At 35.9% G+C, this 22965-nt stretch overlaps 1 protein-coding gene across 2 annotated transcripts; it reads right to left on the bottom strand.

Moving 5' to 3' along the window:
* Positions 1–804: 804 nt before the first annotated feature.
* On the bottom strand, positions 805–22391 carry LOC143246883 (adipokinetic hormone/corazonin-related peptide receptor variant I-like). 2 transcript variants are annotated; one of them, XM_076494134.1, is made up of 3 exons: positions 21474–22391; positions 2721–2925; positions 805–2566 (listed from the first exon to the last, which is right to left on the bottom strand). In XM_076494134.1, the coding sequence occupies exons 1-3, from the start codon at positions 22014–22016 to the stop codon at positions 2016–2018; spliced, it is 1299 nt and encodes a 432-aa protein (XP_076350249.1). In that variant the 5' UTR covers positions 22017–22391; the 3' UTR covers positions 805–2015. The 2 variants fall into 2 exon arrangements, with proteins under 2 accessions (XP_076350249.1, XP_076350250.1); XM_076494135.1 differs by having other exon boundaries at positions 806–2566; positions 21501–22367.
* Positions 22392–22965: the final 574 nt, after the last annotated feature.

The following is a 22965-nucleotide window of genomic DNA, read 5'->3' on the forward strand; positions in this document are numbered from 1 at the left end:
GATGTCTACTTCTTGTTCCTATTTTACAGGTAAGAATATCTTGTATTAACACACACTTCTGATGTCATCTTCTTGTTCCTATTTTACAGGTAAGAATATCTTGTATTAACACACACTTCTGATGTCATCTTCTTGTTCCTATTTTACAGGTAAGAATATCTTGTATTAACACACACTTCTGATGTCATCTTCTTGTTCCTATTTTACAGGTAAGAATATCTTGTATTAACACACACTTCTGATGTCTACTTCTTGTTCCTAATTTACAGGTAAGAATATCTTGTATTAACACACACTTCTGATGTCTACTTCTTGTTCCTATTTTACAGGTAAGAATATCTTGTATTAACACACACTTCTGATGTCATCTTCTTGTTCCTAATTTACAGGTAAGAATATCTTGTATTAACACACACTTCTGATGTCTACTTCTTGTTCCTATTTTACAGGTAAGAATATCTTGTATTAACACACACTTCTGATGTCATCTTCTTGTTCCTATTTCACAGGTAAGAATATCTTGTATTAACACACACGTCTGATGTCATCTTCTTGTTCCTATTTTACAGGTAAGAATATCTTGTATTAACACACACTTCTGATGTCTACTTCTTGTTCCTATTTTACAGGTAAGAATATCTTGTATTAACACACACTTCTGATGTCTACTTCTTGTTCCTATTTTACAGGTAAGAATATCTTGTATTAACACACACTTCTGATGTCATCTTCTTGTTCCTAATTTACAGGTAAGAATATATTGTATTAACACACACTTCTGATGTCTACTTCTTGTTCCTATTTTACAGGTAAGAATATCTTGTATTAATACACACTTCTGATGTCTACTTCTTGTTCCTATTTTACAGGTAAGAATATCTTGTATTAACACACACTTCTGATGTCATCTTCTTGTTCCTAATTTACAGTTAAGAATATCTTGTATTAACACACACTTCTGATGTCTACTTCTTGTTCCTATTTTACAGGTAAGAATATCTTGTATTAACACACACTTCTGATGTCATCTTCTTGTTCCTATTTTACAGGTAAGAATATCTTGTATTAACACACACGTCTGATGTCATCTTCTTGTTCCTATTTTACAGGTAAGAATATCTTGTATTAACACACACTTCTGATGTCATCTTCTTCTTCAGAGACATCGTAAAAAACAATGAACTTTTGTTGGTAATTCTCGCGAAGTAAGACTCCCCCCCCCTTCAAAGATGAGAGAAATATTTATCAAGTAAAAATATTAAATATTAGCACCGTTGGTGGTTCACCAGCAAGTACGAAAGCTCGTGATTAAAATAAAAAGTTAGCTTTTAATACCCGCGGTGGTCAGAGCACAGATATCTCTCATTGTGATAAAAACAAGCTGTTCCTTCTGGTAAAAATTAATGAAATGTTCAGTAAATGTGGATTATGATAATTTGTTCCTCTTGATAAAGCCAAACGTTAACACTTGTGCATGAGTAGCTCAAGAGAACCAGTTTATTACACCACAGTACTGAATACTTGGATATCACATCGGTGACAAATATACACATACAACAGTATTATATAATAATTAAGTTGTTTTAAAAATAATATATACATGTACAAATTAGCGGGTGACATTTGAATAGGTTAGATGTCAGCGCTTCTTTCCACGCAGAATGTATTATATAGTTTGAAGAAGTTAGAACATGAAATATATACAACCAACTTATCAACTGTACATGGATATTGCAATGATAAGTTTGTTTTTGAATTATAACGCCTCAACCGCTGAAAGGGCGAGCATGTTTGGTGCGACGGGGATTCGAACGCCTTAAACCACCTGGCCATGCCGGGTCTTTCCTGTTGGTAAAGTCATTATGTGTACGAAGAAGTTAATTGTTCAATCCTAAAATATCCAGGGATTTTCCACTTTAGGTAATAATGGACTGACTGGAGTGCAAGTTATGCTTTTGTCTCTAAAGTATAAGAGATTTTGAATCCTTGAAAGTTTTACATTCAGCAACTTTCGTTTAAACATAACTTCTTTCAACAGCACAACGTGGAGACGTTCGGTTTATATCAACCGGTGGACCATCATGGCCACGGGACTGATAGGAGATAACAGGTTGACGATTTTCTTTCAGCGTTAAGACGATGTACTGTTTTGGAGCATTTTCTCGAATTTCAACGTTCGTGGCTCTTGTGATGTTGGAGGAAAGTGTTCGTCGAAATGAACGTCGGGAGAAGTACGTTGGGCAACGGGAACCAGAGGAACAGCAGGTCTTAAAGACGTTCTTGAAGTTAAAAGCGTAGCTCCCATACACCAGGGGGTTAACACAAGAGTTTGAGACGGCGAACATGAAGAGAGCAGACTGGACCTCAGCTGCTAGCTCCTGAGCGGAGTCAAGGTCTATCTGGTACCACAAGACTATAATAACATAGGGGGTCCAACACCAGATAAAGGCCAAGACTATAGTAATGGTCATACGGAGGGTTCGAGCTCGTGCTCTTTCTATGTGTGTCTTGTTGGAACAGCGTAGGTGAAGCCGACCACTATACTGCTGCCCTCTAGTGAGATGATCTAGAAGAACAGTAACTAAACTAGTAAGTGAATTGTGACAACACTATGTTCCATCTACTAATAATTACTTTCTTAATTTAGAGCTTCCGTATTTGAAAAAAAAACAAAACGTTTGATTACATAAGACAAAATAAATTAATAGGTTTAGCATTACCTTCATTGTCACGTGATCTTCTGGAGATAACACACAGGATCCGAGAGTAACAAAAGACGATGATGGCCAGTGGCACAAGGTACAAAGCCAGAATACAAAAGATGTTATAAGCTCTGTCTTGTCCAATCTCCGAAAAAAAACCAAAGCTCACACACTGCTCAAAATCCGGATACTGTGGATGCTGCTGTACTCGAAACACGACACTCTGTTAAAAGTAAACACCAGTTGTTAGAAAGTATGACCTCACTCACTACATGTCACACCAGGCCAGTGTACAGTTATACAGGGTTGTAAACTATTGATGTTAAGTAGTTACAAGATTCTGTTTAAGGAATTTTCAACCTTTCTTCATTCTTGTTGTAAATACTTCAAGAGGTTTTTATTTGATTTAACTTTTCTAAGCTTCATTATACACTGTTTTAGTAGAACATGTCTCAGCATGTTACAATATGAAATATATTATTTATAAATCGATAACTTGGGAAGTTTCCGTCATGTTTTTATGGTATTATAATAATACTGAAAATCTACAGTCAAAAGCAATATACCAATTATATACAGATAAAGTTAGTGCCAGTCGCGCTATGTGTCCACATGCCTCTCCGACAGTCTTGGAAGAGAGACTCGGGGCGTCCTTACCAAGTAGCTTTTAACAATAACTGGAACCTCTGGCATTATGTTTGAAAGTGTCACATGCTCACAGATGGCATGTTTTGAGTAATATGTATACAAATGATGAGGTTCTGAGGTCTTTCTACAAGTAAAAGGTGCGAGTGAGTTACAAAAATTAATTACGGTAAAGATAACGAAATGATGATGACTTGTATATGATCATCTTCATCTTATCTGCTACTAAATTAGTAGCACACCTTGTATATTAAATAGCAATGTATTTGATAAATTGAACTCCATACAAACATAATTATAAATGTATACAATTTGGAGACTTAATGTTATCAATGTTCATACAATTATGTTAATGATTTTGATAGCATTTGTTTCCCACACTTCTTGGTATATAGTAGAAGTGTGACATTTTTGCTTTAAATTAGAACTTTTAAGTGATTGATGAAGTCACACCTTAAAAGTTTATGTCTTAAGAAAAGCCACTTTCTACTTAGACCTAAATCTAGGGTTAACTTTCTAACACTTCAAATAATACCAAGATGTACTTTGTTACAAACCATTCCGTCAGGTTTGGTTGTCACGTAACTTGTTTTATCAATCCTGTGTATTCTAACGTAATAACGAGTTTCTACCGTCACTCATATAGCGCCCCTCAAAACGCCAGGTGGTGAAGGCACTAGACTCGTAATCCGAGGGTCGCGGGTTCGAATCCCCGTCACACCAAACATGCTAGCCCTCGCAGTCAAGGTGGCGTTATAAGGTGACAGGCAACCCCACTATTCGTTTGTAAAAGAGTAGCCCAAGAGTTGGCGGTGGGTGATGATGACTAGTTGCCTTCCCTCTAGTCATACACTGCTAAATTAGGGACGGCGAGCGCAGATAGCCCTTTTGTTGCTTTGCACGAAATTCAAAACAAACCAAACCCAAACTCCAATGCACATTTTTGCAGCAGCGTAATGGAAACTATGAATTTTCTTGAACGTGCAGCCCGAGTACGGTAAGCCACTCTTGACTTTAAAAGTATGGAGCATTTTCAAACACAACTCGATTTTATTATTTTTTAACGTAAACAATTATTTCTAGTTAAAAAATTCGTTGTTGAATTTCGCACAAAGCTACACGAGGGCTATTAACGTTAGCCGTCCTTAATTTAGCAGTGTAAGACAAGAGGGAAGGCAGTTAGCCATCACCACCCACCGCCAACTCTTGGGCTACTCTTTTACCAACGAATAGTGGGATTGATCGTCACATTATAACGCTCTCACAGCTGAAAGGGGCGAACATGTTTGGCGCGAAAGGGATGCGAACCCACGACCTTCAGAATACGAGTCGAACGCCTCAACCCATCTGGCCCTGAACGGTAAGTAAAACTTATTACAGGCAATGTACAACAACATTTCTGTTGAATACCTCCAAGCGTTTGACAATAGGGAACAGTTCTGTTGAATACCTCTAAGCCTTAATATGTTTACTCATTCGGTAGCACAATCTCTCATGACGCACATACAAATGTGAACAGAAATTCTTTCACCACTGTATTTACCAAAAGGATTCTTGATGTATCTTACGTTGAAAATAGATATTTTTAACAATGCTTTGATCAGTACTTTATCTTGTTAAAAAGCAAATAAACACCAACATTATACAATATGAAAAGTAACCAGTAGTTAATAATTTGAAGGTTTAAATAAGATGGTTGTTATTTACACCGTAAGTTTGATACTTGATGGATGTGACAAAGAACAGTCTAATCAGGTTGTTATAACATTATTCCACATAAGATTAGGCTTATTGATACATCTTAACAACAACATCTTATGAGTACGATCCTGCTACATTCACACCATAATAAATGACTTATGGAAATACTGTTCCAACCACTGAATCTTAGCTGGCCTGATGAGCTCTGGATTCAGAGAAACGCGTCTTCCTTAATGGGTGGGCATGACGAATGTTCTATGTTTGGTGACAAAGTTGTTATTATTATTAATAGACTCTCAATTCTTGAAAATCCCCAATGGCCTAGCTGCAGTATGCAGTTTATAAAATTTAGAACTAAATGAACTGAAAATTTAGTACAAGTTTTAGTAAACATGGAAATTAATAACTTAAAAAACTAAAGATGGAGCTGAGAGTTGTGAGAAACACAAACTTGCTGATCATTCCAACATTTTTCCATTTATTATCACAACACTTTAAAAGTTTTCTTCCTTCTCCAACTAAGAAATTATTTTGAAAACTTCGACATCTATTCCTGTCTAGAATCGAGATTCAAAATAAGATAAAAAAATATGGCGTAGATTTGTTATCTTTTCCTATCAAACAAGAACATTGGTGTAATAAACTGTTTATATTAAAAATATATAATATAGTAATTGTCTATTTTTATTGTTTCTAAAATTTAAGCAAAGCTAGGTACAGAAGGGCTGTCCATGTTTTCAATAACCTACTTTTAAAATTCAGGCTCATAGACCAGAGAAAAGGCTATTAGTCATCAGCACACGTTGCCAATTCTTACTTCATGCCAGATGTCGAACAAGTATTTTGTGGAATGACTTTCGAACCTCATATTAACAGTCTACATAATAACCACTAGATTACCAAATTAGTTGTATCATTAATGAAGACAACAAACAACTTCAGACAAACGTTTTGTTGTTGTTCTCAACAGTTCCATTCATACCCTTTTCAAGGTTGTTTTAATGTGACATGTTACTCTAATTTAAAATTAGTTTTCTAATTTGTGATGTCCAGATACCCTTTAAAAAGTCATAAGCCAAAATGGCCAGTAAAATAAAACAAACATTTGCCAAATTGTTTCTCATCTTCATTGAAGATGGTTTCCATCTTTCAGTCAGCAGTATAAACTTAAAAAAATATTTGTTTTATAATAATTGTGCTACAAAGTAGGTAATTGTTATATTTAGTACAAAGTTACAATGAGCCACTACAGTACATTAGAAACATTGACACTGAAACATATTTAATACATTACCCATAAAATACTGTGGATAGTGTATAAACATTTTGTATTTTATAACAAAACATTAAAGTCAAAACGGGTTTACTAAAGCACTGTGTTCACAAGGGAGTGTGGAGTTTTGTTGAGAATTATGTACACTTTTTATCTTAAGAATGGCTACCCAGAACAAATGGTAATATTAACTCCTTTGTTAACGAAAGATTTTGGATATATCATCTCTTAAAAAAACCATGTCAAAATTTAAGTGTCTTTATACAGCTTTGTCAAAGTGTGTGACTGTCTCTCTGAGGTCATACAGTACAATATTTTTATAACTTATCCTATGTTCAATGGCTCAATCGATTATATGCCTCCATTTCGGAAAGGATGGGGTAATGACTTGAAATTAATAGGTAAGTATCCATCAACTACAAAACGATGTTTTTTTTTTATAAGTGCCTCATATCATACTGCTGTCATCCAACAACTGTAATTAACAAATCTGGAAGGATAATCCTTCCCTACACAACACAGTTGCAGCCTAACATATGATGGCATCCATCCTTTAATCATTCTCAAAGGGAATATATCTGCATAACAAAACATCCAGACAACGCATGTCCTTAAAGCAACTTGATGTGGCTGAAGTCATAGCTCCAAGACAGTAATAGAGAAAAGAACTGCGTCCACCTATTTCACAAAAGGTGATTAACTTCCCACAAATCTTTATGTTGAAAGAACAAAATTAACTTCCTACATCACTGAAGAACCTCTATGTTGAGAAAACATAATAACTTCCTATATCCTAAAGATTATTACACAACATTTATATTGAGAGAACATGACTTCCTACATTTTAAGCATCATTACACAAATCTGTTTTGAAATAACAAAATTAACTTCCTCTATACTTGACAATCATTGGACAACCTCCAAATTTAAAAAATGAAAGTAAGTTGGTAAAATGTTCCACAATCTTTGTGTTGAGAGAACTTCTTACATCTTAAACAACCTCTGTGTTTATAAAGAAAATTAACTTTTTGCATCATTGAAAAACCTCAGTGTGGAAAACAAATGAAAATACCTACATCCTAAATATCATTAAACGATCTCTTTTGAGGATTTCAACCTCCGTGTTAAGTAATCTCTATAAGTAAACCTTCAATATCATCAATCTCTATAAGTAAACCTTCAATGTCATCAATCTCTATAAGTAAACCTTCAATGTCATCAATCTCTATAAGTAAACCTTCAATGTCATCAATCTCTATAAGTAAACCTTCAATGTCATCAATCTCTATAAGTAAACCTTCAATATCATCAATCTCTATAATGAGAGAAAATATTTAATTTCTTACATTATAAACATCATTAGACGACCTGTGGTGAGGAACATATTAACTTCCTACATCCTAAAGGCAACCAGGGAACTTCTATTTTCAGGAAACATGATTAACTTCCAACATAACAAACTTCATTTGACAAACTCTGTATTGGCAGAACAGAATTAAACTTCCTACATCCTGAAAACCGTTAGGCTAACCCTGGATTGACAGAAATATAATTAAACTTCCTTCATCCTCAAAACCGTCAGACAAACCCTGGATTGACAGAACAGAATGAAACTTCCTTCATCCTAAAACCGTCAGACAAACCCTGGATTGACAGAACAGAATGAAACTTCCTTCATCCTAAAAACCGTCAGACAAACCCTGGATTGACAGAACAGAATGAAACTTCCTTCATCCTAAAAACCGTCAGACAAATCCTGGATTGACAGAACAATGAAACTTCCTTCATCCTAAAAACCGTCAGACAAACCCTGGATTGACAGAACAGAATGAAACTTCCTTCATCCTAAAAACCGTCAGACAAACCCTGGATTGACAGAACAGAATGAAACTTCCTTCATCCTAAAACCGTCAGACAAATCCTGGATTGACAGAACAGAATGAAACTTCCTTCATCCTAAAACCGTCAGACAAACCCTGGATTGACAGAACAGAATGAAACTTCCTTCATCCTAAAAACCGTCAGACAAACCCTGGATTGACAGAACAGAATGAAACTTCCTTCATCCTAAAAACCGTCAGACAAATCCTGGATTGACAGAACAGAATGAAACTTCCTTCATCCTAAAAACCGTCAGACAAACCCTGGATTGACAGAACAGAATGAAACTTCCTTCATCCTAAAAACCGTTAGACAAACCCTGGATTGACAGAACAGAATGAAACTTCCTTCATCCTAAAAATCGTTAGACAAACCCTGGATTGACAGAACAGAATGAAACTTCCTTCGTCCTAAAAACCGTTAGACAAACCCTGGATTGACAGAACAGAATGAAACTTCCTTCATCCTAAAAACCGTTAGAGATTGACAGAACAGAATGAAACTTCTTTCGTCCTAAAAACCGTTAGACAAACCCTGGATTGACAGAACAGAATGAAACTTCCTTCATCCTAAAAACCGTCAGACAAACCCTGGATTGACAGAACATAATTAACTTCCTACGATGCGAACGTTTGTTCACAGGTATTATGTGGAAGAAAAATATAATGGCTTTGAAACAAACATGTGCATCTGAGCTTCATTCTGCTCCGAGTCCACAGATCGGTTAGACTAGCAGGTCGATCTTTTATTAAATATAACAACCACAACTCCTTATTTAGTTTCGACACTGCAACATATATATATACATGAATTATTGAATAGAGCAACTTCATTTATTCACATATGCTTATCCCTGAAATGTAGCAAACCTTTACCTTAAAGTTATACAGGTGTGTTCTACATGTACACAACACATACACAGCGAAACGACAACTCCTGTCGTGTCATATGTCTGCAGAACTTTCCATCCACATTAAACACAGAGACCGAGGCGATATAACAAAGAAATTGAAAAATATTACTCTAGAACCGTTTTGTGTAATGCTTTCAATTGTTTCTTTACCACATACATTAACTGGAGTAATGTGGAATATTTATTATACGGTACATATAAAAAACAATATCAAATCCTACACAGTGTTTTAAACTTGTCTTAGGTTTTATATCTGTAACAAACACATGACGTTATACACAAATAATAGAGTTTTATGCATTTCAGATTTGGTTATGTGAATCACGTGCACAACATCGCACGGGTAAGGAAAACACCTGTCGAAACTTTTGGATCACACGTGCAGTGTCGTTCCCATGTTGACAGGTTTTCAAACTGTGTATTACAAGTGTAAATTTAGGTCAGAAATGAAACCCGGTAATCACCTCTCTGAAACGTTCTGAACAGTGGAAATCGAGAGAACAAAAACTATTATTGTGAATAATGTAATCTTACTTTAAAAACCAAAAGTCTTTGCACCTAAACTTTTTTGTTTTTGTGAGTAGCTTAAGACACACAGTTTTAGTCCTAAATCATCACGATAAGTAGTTGTGAATAAAGAGCTACAGGTGGAACTTGTCACGCAAAAACTATCACATCAATCTTATTATTGTTATATCCACGTGTATCTCTCTCGTTTGGTTTTTGATAAACCTTGTGTAACATTGATCAAATCTTTCATCAGTAAAGTCAATCTGATGTTTATCTGTATTTCTTCACGAACTGAAATCAGTTTGGAAACTTCGCGGAATTCTTTCTTGTCTCCACTCAGAAGAGTTGTTTGTTTTGGTTTTTTTTAATTTCGCGCAAAGCTACTCGAGGGCTATCTGCGTTAGCCGTCCATAATTTAGCAGTGTAAGACTAGAGGGAAGGCAGCTAGTCATCACCATCCACCGGACTACACTTTTACCAACGAATAGTGAGATTGACCGTAACATTATAACGCCCCCCCCCCCGAGGCTGAAAGGACGAGCATGTTTGGTGTGAAGGGGATTCGAATCCACGATCCTCGCATTACGAGTTAACCACCTGGCCATGACGGGCCCCCACTCAGGAGAAATATATACACACCAGTTCAGGAATACTTAGTACAGATACACAACACAAAAAACAAAATTGATGCTTACTGTCAAACGTCCACCTGGTATGTTTTGTTGAATTATTTGGAAATGTAGATAATAATAAATCTCAAAACAGACGATTTACATTAACCTTATAAAGTGTTTTCTTTTTTAAATTCATTACAATTATTTCAGTCCGATAAAGGCAGACCAAAAGTTATTGGTAGGAACTGTTGACTAGCTGTCTTCCCTCTGGTTAACGGCTAGCATAGATAGCCCTTGTGAACCATTGTGTGAATGTCCGAAAAATGAATGGATATAACCTTGATTGTCAAAGTTGTTACAGAAATGTCAGGTTGGCTGGGTGGACTACCGTTTAAAGATGAGAATATGCTAAAACTCTGAAACTTCCTTTACGGTTAGAAAATATATCTAATAATTTTATTTTCTGTCCTTAAACGACACCTATCGGTGAATATAGCAGAAGCACTCCCAACTGGAATATTTCTTGCTTTAGATTCTGTCTTTGAATGTTGACACATGTAACTGACATGTTACATTTTTTGTTTAACGCACTGACTGAAAATATGAAGTAGTCGATAATGTCCACTTCTTAAGACACGTATATCAGGTCATCCCTTAAGTAATGTCCGATTTTAGGTTAAGAAAAACAAAGGATTTCAAACACCTATAATGATATTTAATCAATAATGTATGTTTCATTATTATTAATTACCTCCTGCCAACGATCCACAAGCTTCTGAATGTCACTTCTATAAAATTCTTGGGGTTTGGAGGAAAAGAATGTAGAGAGGGTAGTGTTGACATCTTCATGTGTTCCAAGCTCTTTTTTATTGAGATATTTCTGCAAACTTCGGAACAGATGAAAATCAGATAGGACAAAGTCTGGAGAATGAGGAAGATGTGGAAGTTATTCCCAGACTAGTTCTTCCATCTTTGTAAATGTGATCCTTTCTCGTGGGGGCCGTGCGTTATCCTGGTGTAGCACAACATCTTTATGTAGGCCTCTTTTCTTTCAGTCCAACATTCAAGCGCTCTAACTGTTTACAATACAAGTCTGATGTAATCGTTACATTGAGTGGCAGAAACTCAAAGTGGATCACACCAACAATGTCCCACCAAACACTTAACAAGACTTTCTTAGGGTGGAGGTCTATATTGGGTTGTGTTTTAGCCAGTTCACCTGCACTGAACCAATGTCTGCAACACATAACATTTTTATAAAATATCCAATTTTTATCTCCAGTCACTAAGTAATCTGTCCAAAGAGGGTGAGTTACGTTCATGAGAGTGAATAGAAGTGCAAATTTCCACTCTTGCTCTAATGTTGGCTGTTGTCAAATCATGGAATTTGGTTGGTTGGTTAACCGTGCTGCCCTGACTTGATTATAGGACGCTTTAGTGGTGAAACCATGACAATAAGAAATATTTTTAAGTCTTTGTTTTCTCCAAATATTGAGGGAAATAATTACATATCACTTTGTTTTATGATATAAAAGAAATAAAACAAATCTAGCCAAAATTATTCACGATTTATAATTAGTATGAGAGTATTCAGTGTAATTGGTTTGATAATCTACAGTTCAATAAAAACCATCAAACCAAGAAAGAAGATTGTGACGACAGGAATCTTGTTCTTGACAAAGACATTTAATTACAACGTTTTCAGTTTGCTCAATCCTTGGTTGACAGATGGAACCTATCATAAACCTAACTTGCGACAGACTAGCGTCCGGTCCAAAAGGAATGTGTTGCCTTTCTTACCTGCTCGTGCCAAATACGTCCGAGTTCGACACCTGATCTAATGTGCCATCTCAACATGGGAGAAATTTAACCTTTGACATCTTACACTGTCTTGAGGAGCATTGGTAACAAACGCATTTATTTTCTTCTTCAAAAGGGTTGAAGGGAAATTTCGTTAGTTTTCATGATTTACCTTATTCTTTGAGACGGATCTTTAAATTACTAAGGTATTTGGTACTCGTTGGTAGGGAGGAACAAGAAATTCATTTGGATACTTCATACTAGACATTACTTAAGTGTTTGATTGGTTTAGAGCGAAGTCACATTGAGCTATAAGCTGTGTTCACCGCGGAGAACCTTATCCCAGGTGTTAGCGTTATAAGTCCGTAAACTTGGTATTTACAATTACCAAGTGGACCAAGATATTCTGCAGTTATCTACCACTAGAAGGGAATGGTTGTTTGTTTTAGAACTTTTGCACAAGCTAAAAAAAGTCATCTCTTCACACTAGTCTTTAATATAGAACTGAAAGACTAGACTCTAGTCATTAGAGGGAAGATAATTAGTCAACACCCACTGCAAACTCTTTGGCTATTCTTGTCTGTCCGAATAGTAGGAGTAACTTCACTTTTATAAAGAATTCTGTTTCAAATGTACAGCGCATTTTAAAAAGAAAGGGCTACTAATTATAAACCTTCAGATTCACAACTAACTCAGCCAAACCAGTTCTACGGGGTGGAGGAAACTCGCTTCACCGAATTACATTGGTTTAACATGAAGATTTCTTGTAGAAGTGAGGGCCTCACTTTAATATAAAAATAAATGAACATCTAGGTAGTTTATTTAATCAAACACAAATTACTTTTTTTTTAAATAATGTGTAAACAAATGATTTCCTTAACCTTTTTAACAGACGCTTTCAGTAGGCCAATGTTTCTTTTTAAAAGCCATTTTTTTACAAGCAGTTAAGACAAAAATACACCTTCAGTGGAAAATTGAAGTTAGCGCGAGTCACAAACACGTGCCGTTACTTTCTCTTCGTGACAAAAGTGTTTATCACGGTTTTGTACCCTTCTGCTGATCTTGAATGGTAATTTTATGTTTGAAAATCTAACATCTGTAGTATCTGATAATAAATCAGTGCCTTTAAAACGTCATCTAGTATTTACTACAAAATTTAATAAACGTCTTATCAAATCGATCCATCAGGTGGTTATTTTATTCCCAGACTAAATGTAAACTAGCATTAATAGTACATGATGGCTGTACAGTGAGTTGAAAACTATCATGTTTGACCTTCTGCTACCTCAGAAATCACGTTAATAATACGGATGTTCCGTCTCTTATTGTTACTTTTATTGTTGTTTCGCCAAGCTACAGCAAAAACACGCGCAAGTATTACAATCAAACCTGGATCGTTACATAGGATACTTTTAAAGTTACTTCAACATTTTTCACAAACAATACACATAATTATAGTGTAAACAATCAGTTGGTTCATTAAGAAGCTTGAAACAGGAATTACCAGCCAGTGATGGGTGAACATTAAATGATTAAAACATACACAATGCTTTGTACACTATACAATCGGTTTGTTTGGTTTGAATTTCGCACAAAGCTACACGAGGGCTATCTGTGCTAGCTGTCCCTAATTTAGCAGTGTAAGACTAGAGGGAAGGCAGCTAGTCATCACCACCCACCGCCAACTATTGGGCTACTCGTTTACCAACAAATTGTGGGATTGACCACCACATTATAACGCCCATACGGCTGAAAAGGGCGAGCATGTTTGGTGCGACGAGGATTCGAACCCGCGACCCTCGGATTATGAGTCGAACTCCTTAACCCACCTGTACATGCATCTGTGCGACTTGAGAAGTTCTTATTTTTAACTATATATACGTTATTACAACTTCAAACGGATTCCAAGCCTGAACGTATACACACAGATATAAATATCAGACAACATGTATTCTGTGTTCATGCGCGTATAAAACTCACATGGTTACAAATTCCAGAACGTGCAACATTCCAGTAAAGTTCTTACAAATTCAGACTTCCCATGTATATCAATATATTTTACAAACATATACATAACACGTGGTACGTTGATCATACATGTAGTACCAGTATCAATCATAATATTGTAACAGTGATATCTGGAGCAACAACCACCCAGTCCACCTGAAACCAATTCAAAGGATTCATTTGTTTTCTGAGAGAGCATCATACGCCAACTATGTATTTCATCAAAATAAAACTGAATTACGACAGTGTTGTTATTTTAAAGATTTATATTCAAAAACTATTAATTTAAAAATGGAAATAGGGACCGTATAAAAATTAAAATATAAAAGCTGGATGGAAAATTTAGCCGGAAGAAAATGAACAAACAAGTTGATAAATGTTACAGTTTTTTAGAGATGGAGTCAAAACAGGGATTTGTCGCTTGAGGAAACAAATCGATACTGTGTGTCAAACCTTAAGTTTGTTTGCTTACTTTTTCTTGGCAGTTGTATTTTCATTTTAAATCACATTTGTTATTTCGGGAAATTTTTAGAAGATCCCTATTTTCCCTTTTTGAATAATCTTTTAAAATAACCAAATTTGTAGACCGTGAATATTTGTTAAAGAATAATTTTTTGACTTAGCTATCTTTCATACTGTGAAAGCGTTAGTAAGTTTACATTATTCCTGGCTTGGAATAGGGTTACAAACCATGATGAATAGCGTTAGTAAGTTTACATTATTCCTGGCTTGGAATAGGGTTACAAACCATGATGAATAGCGTTAATAAGTTTACATTATTCCTGGCTTGGAATAGGGTTACAAACCATGATGAATAGCGTTAATAAGTTTACATTATTCCTGGCTTGGAATAGGGTTACAAACCATGATGAATAGCGTTAATAAGTTTACATTATTCCTGTCTTGGAATAGGGTTACAAACCATGATGAATAGCGTTAATAAGTTTACATTATTCCTGGCTTGGAATAGGGTTACAAACCATGATGAATAGCGTTAATAAGTTTACATTATTCCTGGCTTGGAATAGGGTTACAAACCATGGTGAATGATCGTTTCTAAGTTTACATTACTCCTGGCTTGGAATAGGGTTACAAACCATGATGAATAGCGTTAGTAAGTTTACATAATTCCTGGCTTGGAATAGGGTTACGAACCATGATGAATGATCGTTACTAAGTTTACATTATTCCTGGCTTGGAATAGGGTTACAAACCATGGTGAATGATCGTTACTAAGTTTACATTATTCCTGACTTGGAATAGGGTTACAAACCATGGTGAATGAGCGTTACTAAGTTTACATTATTCCTGGCTTGGAATAGGGTTACAAACCATGGTGAATGAGCGTTACTAAGTTTACATTATTCCTGGCTTGGAATAGGCTTGCAAACCATGATGAATGAGCGTTACTCAGTTTACATTATTCCTGGCTTGGAATAGGGTTACAAACCATGGTGAATGATCGTTACTAAGTTTACATTATTCCTGGCTTGGAATAGGGTTACAAACCATGATGAATGAGCGTTACTAAATTTACATTATTCCTGGCTTGGAATAGGGTTACAAACCATGATGAATGAGCGTTAGTAAGTTTACATTATTCCTGGCTTGGGATAGGGTTACAAACCATGATGAATAGCGTTAATAAGTTTACATAATTCCTGGCTTGGAATAGGGTTACAAACCATGGTGAATGATCGTTTCTAAGTTCACATAATTCCTGGCTTGGAATAGGGTTACAAACGATGATGAATGATCGTTACTAAGTTTACATTATTCCTGGCTTGGAATAGGATTACAAACGATGATGAATGATCGTTACTAAGTTTACATTATTCCTGGCTTGGAATAGGGTTACAAACCATGATGAATAGCGTTAGTAAGTTTACATTATTCCTGGCTTGGGATAGGGTTACGAACCATGATGAATGAGTGTTAGTAAGTTTACATTATTTCTGGCTTGGAATAGGGTTACAAACCATGATGAATAGCGTTAGTAAGTTTACATTATTCCTGGCTTGGAATAGGGTTACAAACCATGATGAATAGCGTTAGTAAGTTTACATTATTCCTGGCTTGGAATAGGGTTACAAACCATGATGAATAGCGTTAGTAAGTTTACATTATTCCTGGCTTGGAATAGGCTTACAAACCATGATGAATAGCGTTAGTAAGTTTACATTATTCCTGGCTTGGAATAGGGTTACAAACCATGATGAATAGCGTTAATAAGTTTACATTATTCCTGGCTTGGAATAGGGTTACAAACCATGATGAATGAGCGTTAGTAAGTTTACATTATTCCTGGTTTGGAATAGGGTTACAAACCATGATGAATGATCGTTACTAAGTTTACATTATTCCTGGCTTGGAATAGGGTTACAAACCATGGTGAATGAGCGTTTCTAAGTTTACATTATTCCTGGCTTGGATTTGGAATAGGGTTACAAACCATGATGAATAGCGTTACTAAGTTTACATTATTCCTGGCTTGGGATAGGGTTACAAACCATGATGAATGAGCGTTAGTAAGTTTACATTATTCCTGGCTTGGAATAGGGTTACAAACCATGATGAATAGCGTTAGTAAGTTTACATTATTCCTGGCTTGGAATAGGGTTACAAACCATGATGAATAGCGTTAGTAAGTTTACATTATTCCTGGCTTGGGATAGGGTGACAAACCATGATGAATGAGCGTTAGTAAGTTTACATTATTCCTGTGTTGGAATAGGGTTACAAGCCATGATGAATAGCGTTAGTAAGTTTACATTATTCCTGGCTTGGAATAGGGTTACAAACCATGATGAATGAGCGTTAGTAAGTTTACATTATTCCTGGCTTGGAATAGGGTTACAAACCATGATGAATGAGCGTTAGTAAGTTTACATTATTCCTGGCTTGGAATAGGGTTACAAACCATGATGAATAGCGTTAGTAAGTTTACATTATTCCTGGCTTGGAATAGGGTTACAAACCATGATGAATAGCGTTAGTAAGTTTACATTATTCCTGGCTTGGAATAGGGTTACAAACCATGATGAATGAGCGTTAGTAAGTTTACATTATTCCTGGCTTGGAATAGGGTTACAAACCATGATGAATAGCGTTAGTAAGTTTACATTATTCCTGGCTTGGAATAGGGTTACAAACCATGATGAATAGCGTTAGTAAGTTTACATTATTCCTGGCTTGGAATAGGGTTACAAACCATGATGAATAGCGTTAATAAGTTTACATTATTCCTGGCTTGGAATAGGGTTACAAACCATGATGAATAGCGTTAATAAGTTTACATTATTCCTGTCTTGGAATAGGGTTACAAACCATGATGAATAGCGTTAATAAGTTTACATTATTCCTGGCTTGGAATAGGGTTACAAACCATGATGAATAGCGTTAATAAGTTTACATTATTCCTGGCTTGGAATAGGGTTACAAACCATGGTGAATGATCGTTTCTAAGTTTACATTACTCCTGGCTTGGAATAGGGTTACAAACCATGATGAATAGCGTTAGTAAGTTTACATAATTCCTGGCTTGGAATAGGGTTACGAACCATGATGAATGATCGTTACTAAGTTTACATTATTCCTGGCTTGGAATAGGGTTACAAACCATGGTGAATGATCGTTACTAAGTTTACATTATTCCTGACTTGGAATAGGGTTACAAACCATGGTGAATGAGCGTTACTAAGTTTACATTATTCCTGGCTTGGAATAGGGTTACAAACCATGGTGAATGAGCGTTACTAAGTTTACATTATTCCTGGCTTGGAATAGGCTTGCAAACCATGATGAATGAGCGTTACTCAGTTTACATTATTCCTGGCTTGGAATAGGGTTACAAACCATGGTGAATGATCGTTACTAAGTTTACATTATTCCTGGCTTGGAATAGGGTTACAAACCATGATGAATGAGCGTTACTAAATTTACATTATTCCTGGCTTGGAATAGGGTTACAAACCATGGTGAATGAGCGTTAGTAAGTTTACATTATTCCTGGCTTGGAATAGGGTTACAAACCATGATGAATGATCGTTACTAAGTTTACATTATTCCTGGCTTGGAATAGGGTTACAAACCATGGTGAATGAGCGTTACTAAGTTTACATTATTCCTGGCTTGGATTTGGAATAGGGTTACAAACCATGGTGAATGATCGTTTCTAAGTTTACATTATTCCTGGCTTAAAATAGGGTTACAAACCATGATGAATAGCGTTACTAAGTTTACATTATTCCTGGCTTGGGATAGGGTTACAAACCATGATGAATAGCGTTAGTAAGTTTACATTATTCCTGGCTTGGGATAGGGTGACAAACCATGATGAATGAGCGTTAGTAAGTTTACATTATTCCTGTGTTGGAATAGGGTTACAAGCCATGATGAATAGCGTTAGTAAGTTTACATTATTCCTGGCTTGGAATAGGGTTACAAACCATGATGAATGAGCGTTAGTAAGTTTACATTATTCCTGGCTTGGAATAGGGTTACAAACCATGATGAATGAGCGTTAGTAAGTTTACATTATTCCTGGCTTGGAATAGGGTTACAAACCATGATGAATAGCGTTAGTAAGTTTACATTATTCCTGGCTTGGGATAGGGTTACGAACCATGATGAATGAGCGTTAGTAAGTTTACATTATTTCTGGCTTGGAATAGGGTTACAAACCATGATGAATAGCGTTAGTAAGTTTACATTATTCCTGGCTTGGAATAGGGTTACAAACCATGATGAATAGCGTTAGTAAGTTTACATTATTCCTGGCTTGGAATAGGGTTACAAACCATGATGAATAGCGTTAGTAAGTTTACATTATTCCTGGCTTGGAATAGGGTTACAAACCATGATGAATAGCGTTAATAAGTTTACATTATTCCTGGCTTGGAATAGGGTTACAAACCATGATGAATGAGCGTTAGTAAGTTTACATTATTCCTGGCTTGGAATAGGGTTACAAACCATGGTGAATGAGCGTTACTAAGTTTACATTATTCCTGGCTTGGATTTGGAATAGGGTTACAAACCATGGTGAATGATCGTTTCTAAGTTTACATTATTCCTGGCTTAAAATAGGGTTACAAACCATGATGAATAGCGTTACTAAGTTTACATTATTCCTGGCTTGGGATAGGGTTACAAACCATGATGAATAGCGTTACTAAGTTTACATTATTCCTGGCTTGGAATAGGGTTACAAACCATGGTGAATGATCGTTTCTAAGTTTACATTATTCCTGGCTTGGGATAGGGTTACAAACCATGATGAATGAGCGTTAGTAAGTTTACATTATTCCTGGCTTGGAATAGGGTTACAAACCATGATGAATAGCGTTAGTAAGTTTACATTATTCCTGGCTTGGAATAGGGTTACAAACCATGATGAATAGCGTTAGTAAGTTTACATTATTCCTGGCTTGGGATAGGGTGACAAACCATGATGAATGAGCGTTAGTAAGTTTACATTATTCCTGTGTTGGAATAGGGTTACAAGCCATGATGAATAGCGTTAGTAAGTTTACATTATTCCTGGCTTGGAATAGGGTTACAAACCATGATGAATGAGCGTTAGTAAGTTTACATTATTCCTGGCTTGGAATAGGGTTACAAACCATGATGAATGAGCGTTAGTAAGTTTACATTATTCCTGGCTTGGAATAGGGTTACAAACCATGATGAATGAGCGTTAGTAAGTTTACATTATTCCTGGCTTGGAATAGGGTTACAAACCATGATGAATGAGCGTTAGTAAGTTTACATTATTCCTGGCTTGGAATAGGGTTACAAACCATGATGAATGAGCGTTAGTAAGTTTACATTATTCCTGGCTTGGAATAGGGTTACAAACCATGATGAATAGCGTTAATAAGTTTACATTATTCCTGGCTTGGAATAGGGTTACAAACCATGATGAATGAGCGTTAGTAAGTTTACATTATTCCTGGCTTGGAATAGGGTTACAAACCATGGTTAATATCTTTATAATTTACAGATTTTGTTCATGTATCTTTATCAATGCTCCCCCTGGTGTGTAAGTTATATCAAGGGCGAGATTAGTACGAATATTTGAGATAGTTTGTGAGGTGTTGGCCATAATAAAAATTATAAAAGTATCCAGAGTTTTGTACGTACGAGCTGGTGCTTTAAGCCCCCTTGAATATGTACAATGGAACTGACCGCTGACGAGGTAATCTAGAATTGTGACATACCAGAATAGAACTTTTCTCACAATTAAAACATTACACACACGGTTATTTTAACAGAAACTTATGGAAAGTTTTAATTTATAAAGAAACTGAAACAACCGTATCATGGATAAGTTATAGTTAATTTAATAATGTTCTCTTTCTGTTAAATGTAACCAGAGGGTTGTCACAGTAATAGTATATGAAAACAGGCTTTGAAAGTTTTCATCCAGCTTTTGTGGTCAGTTATGGTGCAATATTTTATCTGCTAAAGAACGGTGTACAAATAAATCGGGTAATATTTACTGTGAAAAGCTTTGTTTACGTGGTTAGATTTAGATTTGTTAACTTTTGAACATTTGAAATCATCCTACTGAAAAGAACAAAGCTGTTTCAAAAGTCATTGACTTTCAAAGGAGCATTACATCTTTGAAACCAATGTAGTGTTTTACCCGAACATAAAACTTTTATAATGATTTGGGAAATAACCTAAACCTTGAAACACTAATCATGCTTTAGCAACTATATATACCTACATATAGCTATTGTATTAACACTCAGGCTTTGAAAGTTTTCAACGTCACCTCAAATTAAGCACCTCTCTTACCCTAATGAAACTGTCTGAAAGTCAAAAACACGTCACATACAATAAAACTGGTTATTACACAATACAAAGGACGAATCAAATGACAAGAATTGATATTATTCAAACTTTACGTGACAAGACTATACTATAGACATCACATTGTGTGTTCGTGATATAGGTGGCTGGTTTCGAGGAAAATTATTATGACACTTTCAAAGCACAAATCTTTCGTAAAACATGTTTGTTAATCTTATGATAAATACACACATATATCAAAAAGTTTAATAACAAATTAACTGATATAGAGACAAGATTTTTAGACACATAATACATCTAATAAGTTGCGATAATGTGTCTTGAATATGTCATTATCTTATCATAACTAGCTCGTTTTACTTCAATAATCTCTTCAGGATCTCTAAGTGAAATGGAACATGCTTGTTGTTCTCGCGTGTGAATGTTTCTAACCAAAGACTGAAATGAATAAAGACGTTTCATTAGCCACTCAGAATTCGGTTTAGTATCGACATAAAAATAAACAGATAAAAACTAATCCATAATATACTGAGATGCAGCTAGTCCTATTTCACCCAGATCATCAGACTTTACGATAATCTAAAATTAATTAAAAACAAATCACACACTTGTGAAAAAAACAATACTAATGTGACCTGTGGAAGGCTGCAGATGAAACTTATCAACCAGGCCAAGGTCAGCATGATCTTGCCCCTTCGACGGGCGTCGGTCACTTTTAAAGGGTGGAGGATGGCGTAGTAGCGGTCAACACTTATACATACGAGTACCATGGACGAAAGATATGGTCCAAAAGCCCGAATGACCAGAGAAATCTTGCACATGACATTTCCCGCCATCCACTGGACAGTAACCCTCCAGAAGATTTCCAAAGGAATCATGTAGAGAGTGACAATCAAGTCCGCTATGGTAAGATGGAGTACCATGAGCTTGATCCGAGACTTCCGCTGTCTATTTTTGAGGAGACTCACAAAAACAGGCAGGTTACCTGCTGTAGCAATAAGGAAGAGAAATGCGTACAGGATTACCTCTCTTAAGGAGTTCTCATTAAACCTCAAGGTATAAGGCAGCTCTCCAGTACTGTTCGTTTCATTGGTAAAGTTGGGGTTCGTAAGGATGTCTGACAAGTTCTCCATTACCATATAGTTCCTCATTTCACCATGTCGAGGGCATATCCGTTTTTATCTTGTTAACACCTATCGATAAACATGTGTATTTTCGCCATAGTAATACTCTGCACCCACGGTTGAGTATCTACTACCACTAGTTGGTGCATGTCGTGATGCGTTGAAACTGAATATTCGGGACAATACGTGTTGTCAGCATTCACGACAGCTCTGGACTTCTTTCCACTTGTTAGTTTGACTCTAGATTTCCAACCTAGCGCACGCGCTTTTAGAAGATAGAGGGCGCCTGTGTACGAAGAACATTAAGCCAAAACTACGTTAGCTTCCATTTTTATCCATTAGAATCAGTTTATACTGCTCGTTACAATGAACGCTTCGACGTTAATTTATTTTATGTCAAGAACGTTGTGAGGTTTAATGCGACAGGTTATATATGCGAGCATCAAACAGTTGTTCATGTAACTGATTTCCGCTTCCGTTCACTGATTTAATCTGTCTTCAATGACTCTCACGTGCTCACGTTCCATGCACTGTTGAAACAGATCTTGGTCAGTTCAGTGTTCTCTTCATCCAAGGACATGCGCAGTGAAACAAGAGATTTAGATATGCATCTGCTACACCTATGAAAACTTATGTTAAAGAGTTTTTGCTAATCTTAACACTTAAATAAAGAAGTGTTAATATACCGAAAACTTTCTACATTCACTTGAACATGTTGAACAATACTGACGAAATTTATCGTAATTTCTCGTGTTTGTTTGTTTTAGAGCAAACTTGTATGGAACTATCCATTATGTAAAAGCAGAGAATCGAACCCGAATTTTAGCGTTGTAGGTCCGTAGATTTACCACCGTTACACCGAGGAACTTTTATATTTTTTTTTTTACAAGTTCGGATTCTGGAAGTTTATATTAGAATGTGGACAAACCATTTTTCTGACATTATGTACAACCCTACACTATAACTGTACTTGTAG

This window comes from Tachypleus tridentatus, chromosome 3, assembly GCF_004210375.1.
Source record: "Tachypleus tridentatus isolate NWPU-2018 chromosome 3, ASM421037v1, whole genome shotgun sequence".
Lineage (NCBI taxonomy): Eukaryota > Metazoa > Arthropoda > Merostomata > Xiphosura > Limulidae > Tachypleus > Tachypleus tridentatus.